This window comes from Monoraphidium neglectum, assembly GCF_000611645.1.
Source record: "Monoraphidium neglectum strain SAG 48.87 unplaced genomic scaffold scaffold00932, whole genome shotgun sequence".
NCBI classification, from domain to species: domain Eukaryota; kingdom Viridiplantae; phylum Chlorophyta; class Chlorophyceae; order Sphaeropleales; family Selenastraceae; genus Monoraphidium; species Monoraphidium neglectum.
The window spans coordinates 6,395-15,269 of record NW_014012696.1 but is presented as its reverse complement, the minus strand read 5'-3'; the positions used below and the strand labels follow the sequence as shown (position 1 = coordinate 15,269).

The window sequence follows — 8,875 nt, the reverse complement described above, 5'->3', positions numbered from 1 at the left end:
GCGCCGCGACGAGGCTCCTGCCCGCCGGCGCGGCACCAGCTGGGCTACTGCCAAAGGGGCCGCCTGCCACGACGTCTGCAGCAGGCCGCCAGCGCCGCAGCAGGACAGTCAGGCGCGGCGGGTCGGCGGCGCGCAGCGCGCGCAGCGGCGGCAGCGGCAGGCAGAGTCGCAGGTGATCTGGCCCCGGCTGGGCGGCGGCTGCAGCGGCCGCGAGGGCGGCGAGGTGCGCCGGGGATGCGAGGGGCACATCTGGCATGGGGACGCCGCCTTCGTCGTCGTCGCCGCCGTCGGCGGAGAGCGTTGCGGAGAGGCCGCAGCCCGTATCTACTAGGCGCTGAGCGAGGGTCGCAGGGACGTGCACCTCGACACCGGCCGGCAACGGCAGCACGAAGGGCGGCAGCGCTGCCCCGCCGCAGCTGGGGTCGGTGCCGATGCAGATGGCGAAGGGCAGGAGGTAGGGCTGCGCGCCCTCCATGCTGCGATTGGACACGGTCATCACATAGACTGCTCGTGCTGTCGGGAGCGTCGACTGCAGGTGAAGCCTACTGCGCTGCTGATGCCCAACGGGCCGGCAGGACGTAGTGTTGAAATGTGTGATATCTACAGACGCGAGAACGGGATGAAGCCTGTCCGTGTCGCTGCGGGCGACACGGCGAATCGTGCGAGGGGACGACTTGTATGGATGGCTGAGGACCTCTATGTATCCACTAAATCAGATTCTTGCACGTCGGACATTTTGCCACCCACCTGAGCGCTTCGGCGAAGCCCGCCCAAGATCAGACCTGCTCTATGAGCTCATATCTAGTACTCAGAGTCTCTGTTGTTACACGTTGAGATAAAAGTGAATGTTACAACGTACCTTTTGCAAGTTTTGAGCAGGACCTCGGCTCGCGCATGAAAATGATGACGGTGATGTCTGCAGGTGTGCCCGCTCCTGCTGGGGTGAGGTCGCGGGAACATTCTTTGCACAGGTTTTAGGGACAGAGTGGACAGCAGATGTGAGAAACGTTCAGTTTTATAGGTGCATAACACTGTTTTGCAGTGGGCTGGGCGCGTCACTTGAATGTACCAAGGCAATCACCTCCTGGTCGCCGAGCAAGCGCCTACGCTGCAGGCTGCTGGCAAGCTTCCTGACTACGTGAATGCAGCAGCTGGTGAGCATAGGCAAGAATGTGGCAACCTTACCTGGCCTTGTTTGTGCTTGCAACGTGTTGCTGAGCACCTTCAAGACCAAACTCACTGCATGCTTGCTAAGGACGACTCCTCAACAAGGTTTGTGCTTGTGATGTGAGTCACATCGAAAACACCAAGCAGCCTTGCTGCACGCATGGGTGACCAGCGCCTGAAACGGCACTTCGTTGCAAGGGGCGCCGTTTATTACCCCCGCCTCAAGCCGCCTCGCGTTGGGAGCCAGTCAACCCCTGGTCTGATGCGCACGCCCAGTGCAGTCGATGTGTGGGGTGGTGTGTGCATCCGCCATCAGTATGGCTTGACAAGGCCACTCTGATAATTTTGGCATCAATGTGACCCCCTACACAGCTCGTCGCCGGCCCAAGGTGATGGCCGAGGCTGCTATGCCACACTCTCAAGCGAGAGTGCCACCCAGCACGAAACCTTGCCGCACCGGGCTCGAGACCTGGTCGGACATGCGCTTGCAGCACGCAACTGTATTATTGATGCGACTTGATCACTGTTTTGGCAGCATCCTGGCAGGTACCTGTGCCCTGTAGCTCCTACGCAGGGCCGGGAATGCCTACTTGCTTAGCCAAGCAACCCACGAGCTGCCCATTGCTCAGCTCATCGTGCAGCACAGCATGGAATGTGCCAACAAGCGCGTTAGATATAATGTGGGTACATTTTGCGGATGTTTTCTGGGTACCTCCATTCCCAGCGGGGGTGCTGTTCCGCGGGTGTGAGAAGTCGGGGGGCGGGCACTGGAGGCATCGACGTGACACTTTCACGAGCAATCCAATGCCCATTGTTCTCAATAGCTGCCGTGTTTTGTGTTGAACATATCTTAAAGCGAGCTGCGGTTCGAGGGAGCTCCCGCTTGGAACCAACCAACCTCCTGCCGGGAGTTCCGGCTCATTTTGGCCTCTACGAGCAACCTCCTAAGTGATGAAGGCTTTTGAACTGCTCATAACTGCTGTTTCGATAGCCCTAGTCCTTGCTCCGGCTTCAGCTGCCAAGGCGTGGTGGCAACCAAGCCTGGCCGACGGGAACGCACAATACCAGCTCGGAGAGCTATTTAGAGTGCCCGATCACCTCATTTCCGGCGTCAAGGTGAAGATCAGCCTCGCCGCTGCCTGTGCGGTCATTGCCTATTGCAGTGTGCGTCCAGCAGTGCATCGACAGACGCGAAGAGCGCGGCGGGTGGCTCCCACGTGGTGGCTCCTTGGCGTGTCCTCGCACCGTTAAGCGGCACTGGGCTCGTGCTGCAACTTACTGCAGGTGTATGCTCTGGATGGTTGGGACACGCCGGCATCAACTGTCGCGTGGCTAGTCAGCCAAGGGGCCTACCCAATCTGCTACTTCAGGTGTGCACGGTGCAGCCTCCCAAACCCACTGCATGATCCAGCCTACAAGCAGCTCTCCAACACAGCTGCTGCAGACATAACGTCGGCACCGCTTGCGCCATTTGAGCGTGCACCCTGGCTTGGCCATTACAAGCACAAGCCAGGGCACTCTACTGCTGGACGGCACGCGCTTCGCATCTCGTGTGTGCCCTTGCACCTTCCACAACAAAATTTGCCACCCGCTTTTGCAGCGGAGGCACCTATGAGGACTGGCGCCCTGACGCGCCCCAGTTCCTGCCCAGCGACATCGGCACCGCCATGGGCGACTGGCCTGGGGAGTGGTGGCTTGATATCAGGTCCTCCAACGTCAGGAGGATCATGCAGCAGGTGAGAGCGGCGCGGCGCAGGATGCCCGGCCCGCGCACAGCTTAGAGGTCAGGAGTGCGTGCCGTGGCTCAGGCAGGCGCGGTCAGTGCAGGCGGTGCGTAGGCGATAGCTGCTGCACCAAGGTGCAAGCGCTGCACTGGATGTTGCCGCTGCAGCGCAATACATGGCAACGCGAGGTCGCTCAGGAACCCTCCCCCGTCCGCCCAACCACCACGCATGACGTCAGAGAATCGCCATGTGCAAGTCCAAGGGCTTTTTGGCAGTCGATCCTGACAATGTGGACGGCTACTCGAATGTGAACGGCAAGGGCCTAACCGCCGCCGACCAGCTTGACTTCAACCGCTTCCTTGCAGGCGAGGCGCACAAGCAGGGCGTGGCCGTGGGGCTGAAGAATGACAACGACCAGATCGCGCAGCTGGTGGACGTGTTTGACTTTTTTGTCAACGAGTGAGCGGCCGCACGGGGGCCGGGGCAAGGGATGAAGAGCCTGGGAGCAGGAGTGTGCTGTGAAGGCTCTGGGGCTGGGAGAACGGGCGGCATGGGCGGCCCACCAGGCCACCCAGTTGTGCGGGCCAACACAATTGCTGAAGAAAGTCAGTTGTGCACGTACACACACGCGCGCACACACACACACGCACGCACGCACGCACGCACGTGTGGGCGCGTGCGTGTATGCACACACGTCAACGAAAACACACATGTACACACACAAACACATCCATGCACGCATGAACCCGCAATAACAAACATGTGCGCGTGCACACAAATGCACACACATGCAATCAGGCAATGTCACGAGTTCGACGAATGCGGTACGTACGCGCCCGCCAAGGCAGCCGGCAAGCCTGTCTACAATATTGAGTACTTAGCCAAAAACTTTGCGAAGGGCTGCCCTCAGCAGGCCGCCATGGGCATCCACACCTCCCTCAAGGTGCGGGTTGTGCCGCAGTCAAGACCAGCGCAGCAACCTGCAAGACTGCTGGCCCTTGTATGTTGCCACGCGCCTGGCCCGAAACTTGGAATGGCCCAGTCCCTCATGCTGCGCCCCAAACCCTCAACCTCACCACAGAACCAAAAGCTCAAGGCTCTGCCTTTCACGCGGTGTCCGAACAACCCGTGGCTCTCCCTCCCGCCGAGCCCAAAGCCCCTGCCCTCTCCATCCTCGGTGCCCAACCTGGGCCCCATCGCCACCTCCTCCTGGTGGCGGCCCAAGGCCTCCGACAACCTGGGGTGGCAGTACATGACGTCAGCAGAGTTCATCCCCGCCACAATGTGGGTTTCCACTGCCAAGGTTTACGTCATTGATCTCTTCCTCAACAGCGCCGCCACCACAGCCGCCATCGCAGCCAAGGGAGGCTACGCGGTCTGCCAATTCAATGCGGGGACCTATGAGGATGGGCAGCCGGACTCTGGCTTGTTCACTGCCGCAGACCACCCTAAAAATAGCTGGCTGGATATAAGAGCAACAAATGTGCGCTCCATCATGCAAAAGGTGAGGCACGGGCATTGATGGCGAGGAGGGTGGGAGCGCTGGCGGTTCTGTCTCACCGCAATGTGGGAGAGGCTGCAAAACTAAGATTATCACGTTGCAGCATGCCCACAGCCCCAATTCTGGACATATGCGAATCCTAAACCCTATGAGCATATGCTTACGTGTGCAAACGGACATGTGTGCAAACGGCGTCCACCAGCTCCAGAGGCTGCCGCTGCGCCCCATCCTTCGTTCCCCCGACCTTGCTGATGTCACCATCCCCTATGCCGCCCCCAGCGCCTGGAGCTGTGCAAGTCGAAGGGCTTTGTGGCGGCCGTGCCGGAAGGCCTGGACGCCTACATCAACGACAACGGCATGGGCCTCACTGCGGCCGATCAGCTCAGCTACAACTCGTTCCTGGCGGACGCGGCACACAAGCTGGGCCTGGCTGCTGGGCTGATGAATGACCTCGGCCAAGTGAAGCAGCTGCTATCCTCCTTTGACTTTTACATCAACGAGTGAGTAATATGCATTTTGAAAAGCAAGCCTGCCTGTAACCAGGCAAACGGCCTGATGGGCAATGTGAGAAACTGACTCACTGGCACGGCTAAAAAACACACCCAAAACATTAAAGAAGGACAACAAGTCGTATGTGCCATAGGTGCTGACGGAGGTCTTTCCCGCTCAACCCCTATCTAGGTCCTGCATGAAGTATAATGAGTGCAACATCTACAGCCCCGCCAAGCTGTGTGAGCTATCAGTCGCGACACCAGCCGCCCAGTGATGCACTGCTTATCAGCATCAGCAATCACGCTTTGGCCGCTGTTGGGCAGGCAATCAATCTGCAGCCGGCCCATGAGCCCATGCAGGGGGCTCTATTATTTGTTGTCGCTGGCTTTTCACACGAACACATGCACACACACACGCACACACACGCATTGCCTAACACACAGACAAAATCACACATGCACACAGACATAAGCAAACAGAGATACATGCGCGCACGCTTACACATTGTTCACAAGCACAAATACACACGCCCTCGCGCATGCGCAGTGAATCGGCCAGTATGGCAGGTCGAGTATGGCATCACCAGCAGTGCTTACTCCTCGTCCTTCTCAGCAGCATGCAAGTGCCAGGGGACCTACGGGATCAAGAGCATATACAAGGTTTGCGCGGCACGCCGCTATGAAAGACCATTGATGCAATAGGCCTGCTGCATAGCACCCGCGACGTGACAAGCGGCGCGCCCTGAACAGAGGTCGCCACAGTGCAGTCTGCTCGGATTCCTGGCGCTGCGTGCGCATAGGCTGTTGTCTGCTCGCTCGCCCAACAGCCAACCAGCCGGTCAGCTAGCCCGCACGTAGCGCCGCGCAACACCTGCGAGCTGCAGCACCACAACTGCCCACTCGGCCACCCATACGCTCATCCTGCTCTCCCCCCCCTCCACACCACTACACACCCCAATTGGATGCCGGCCACAGCGCACAAGCCTGGACGCTTTTCGAGCGGAGTGCTCCTCTGCAAACTCTGCTGGAGTCTGCCCAAAGACCTCCCCACGGTTGCCCTTCTGCTTATTCAAGTGGTGCATAGGCCCCGCCCCTGCGGCCCCTCTCAACAGCGCGGCCCCCAAAGTGCAATCCAGTGCTGGGCGCCGCCTCTCCTGAGCCAGCCGCAGCTGCGGCCGTGGTGTCACAGCTTGCGGCTGGACACCCGTTGTGCTCCGCACACCTTGTGACCAGTTGCGCACCGCCCAGGCTTGTCTTGTGATGCGGGCAGTGCGCATTTTGCACGCGGACTACTTCTTGCGTCTCGTTTTGATCGGTCTGCCTCGCTGTGTATGCCTCACCCTGCCACTCCTTCCAAGCATCTCTGGGGTCTGCACAGCACCCACGCCACTGCTGACATTGGCGGCACCTGTCACGCATCCTCAAATGAACATACACGTGGCAAGCACGCAACGGTTTGCTTACCTGGGACGGGTACTGTTCAACCGCCACCAATGCACGCAAGTGTGCAGGCCCTGCGCCAAACCAAGCCACGCACAGTTGCACCCCACTTCCCCCAAAACCCCGGAGGCACCGTTATGTCGATATACCCAGGCAGCGTTACAAGCAAACGGGCGCCTCACCAGTGCCGATGCCCATGCGCACGCACGCTGCTCTCTGCCTTTCCTGGCCCGCTGGTTGCCGCTGCCCTCAACTTCCTATGCAGCCATCTTTCTACATAGTCAAGGAATCTCTTTGCAGAGCGGACCCTGATTGACCACTCGGCTGGGCTTGGCATGCTGGTGCAGCACTCGCACACGCGGGCATTTCATAACAGCAGGCTCCGCCGTTCGCCCAACGGCGGGCCGGGCAACACGGTGTTCACGTGCGGCAGCTGCAGGCGCCAGTGACAGGTCGCGCAGCCGCAGCCAGCCACTCATTCAAATGACCCGTCTACAATTTGCTGCGTGGATTTTCAGGCAGCTGGCGCCTGCTGTGCGGTGCCGGGCGCTTACAATCATCCAAGAATTGGGAGGCGCCCCCCACCCCACTTGTTGGTGATGTCACGGGCCAATATCTTCACGGACAGCGGCCCTGTACGTGGTTGCTGCCACAGCACATGCACACGCAATACATCGCGCCCAGATAGTGTACACAATGAGCCTATCCTTTGAAGGAAAGCTTCTTCCGCTCTTTCTTTGCAGAATGTCGCCTTGTTTGAAGCCTGCTGATGGGACAGCAACTGGGAGCAGGTACTTCCTGAAGGGTGTAATTTGTTGAGGTTTTGCTCAAGCTCTATTATCCTATTGTGACAGGAGCGACCGTATCCAGCTTCTTGATCCAGTGTGGGGACCAGGAGGGTAGAGTGTACAGCCTTGCATCCTTTCACAGGTCCCGGAGACCTTTCCTCATGGGCATTCGTGCCCGGCGGGCAGGCAAATGGCGGAGAGTACAGCGCTCTCATATGGCGTGGGGCTGATGCTGACGAGTGCTTCTGTTGCGGGCGGCCTCGGTCCTTTTGCACGCCATAAAGTGGTGTCGCTGCGCTGCTGTCCACAATGTCAGCGCTTGTACATCAAAGCCCCCAGCGTGTTTAGTCCTGGCACCCGGCAGACCTTGCTCGTTGTGATTAGTGCGTTGGGGGGTACGCCACCCTGCTGACCCTCTGGTGAGCCCGATTGGTGAGTGATGCAGCACATTTGAAAAGATGACGTATGTCCAATGCCGTGCTTGCAAGGGAGTGAAGCGTCCTGCAGCGCGTTGGCACTGCCACTGGTAGTTGTGGAGGTTGAGAAGAGTTCCCGCCAACTCCTTGTTGGTGGATCCCCTTCACGGCGCGCATTCAGCCGCATCTGAGACATCTGATCATCAAAACATATGTTTTTACGGGTCCAGAACCACGTCGATTGTGCACGACACGGCCCGTCGAAGTTACAGCGTGATCTCATTCTCCGCCGATACCTGATGTGATCCGCCTGGCATATTTAGGAGAATCCTCTCCCAAATTCGCATCACTCTTGTTGCCAGGTCGCAGCCTGATCTCAGCTGGCGCCACAAGTGGCGCGATGTGCACGCTTCTGTTTACAGCACAGTTCAGAATATTTTGTGCACTAACATAATGGAGTTTTACGGCTTGATCCCTCAAAGCAGCCGGGTCTCCAGCCCAGGTCCCTCCGGACGCGCCGGCGCCAGGCTGCTTGCACCGGTGATTTGCGATGAGGCTCTGGCCATGGCACACACAGCGCCCGCAGCCCCCACCGGCGCTCCATCGCACGGACCGCAGCCTTACCCTGTGCCTTGCGCCGTCTGCATCGGCGAGCAGCCCGCTCCAGGCGCTGCACTGCAGCCAGCCCTCTTGCCGCTGCCGGCCAGCGTTGATGTGTGCATGCCGCTGGCCCTCGCTCAGCGCTTGGCACGAGAGGGAAGCGGCCTTCGCGCTGCGCTCTCTACTCCCGGGGCCGCCGCTGCTGCTCCTATGGCAGACGTGTCGCTCGTGTCCCCCGCGCAGCTGGCCAAGCGCGCGGCGGCGGCCGCTGCGGCACACGCGGCACATGTGCTGCTGCAAGTGCCGCTGCCGCCGCTCCGTACGCTGCGCGCCGCCGACCCACCACGCCTGACGGTGCTGCTGCGGCGCTGGCAGCCAGGCGTGGCCGCAGGCGGGGGTCCTTTGACGAAGGACAGACCTCCAGGCGATGTGCTTGCAGACAGCAGCAGCAGCAACAGCAGCAGCAGCAGCAGCAGCAGCAGCAGCAGCAGCAGCAGCAGCAACGACAGCAGCAGCAGCAGCAATGACAGCAGCAGCAGCCGCGCCAGCGGCAGCGATGTTAGCCACGCCCATCTGCATCACGGCTGCGGTGCGACAAGTGACGAGGACCGCAGCTGCGGTGACCACACCACCGCCAACGGCAACTGCGGCCTGGCAGGCAGCTGCACAGATGACTGCCGGCCCAAAGGGCAGCCTGGCTGCAAAAGCCCTGGTGTGGGCGCGGGCGGCGACGCGCTCGTCGCGGCTG

The 8,875-nt window shown here is 60.1% G+C and overlaps 2 protein-coding genes across 2 annotated transcripts; one reads left to right on the top strand and one right to left on the bottom strand.

Annotated features, from left to right (window-relative positions):
- Positions 1 to 10: 10 nt before the first annotated feature.
- On the bottom strand, positions 11 to 475 carry MNEG_5979 (hypothetical protein; the record flags this gene model as incomplete). Its single annotated transcript, XM_014045549.1, has 1 exon — positions 11 to 475. A coding segment is annotated over one exon (465 nt), but the record flags the coding sequence as incomplete, so codon positions are not given.
- A 2,663-nt stretch (positions 476 to 3,138) lies between these two features.
- On the top strand, positions 3,139 to 4,896 carry MNEG_5978 (hypothetical protein; the record flags this gene model as incomplete). The annotated part of the gene is made up of 4 exons (XM_014045548.1): positions 3,139 to 3,350; positions 3,690 to 3,834; positions 3,973 to 4,395; positions 4,672 to 4,896. The coding sequence occupies 4 exons, from the start codon at positions 3,139 to 3,141 to the stop codon at positions 4,894 to 4,896; spliced, it is 1,005 nt and encodes a 334-aa protein (XP_013901002.1).
- Positions 4,897 to 8,875: the final 3,979 nt, after the last annotated feature.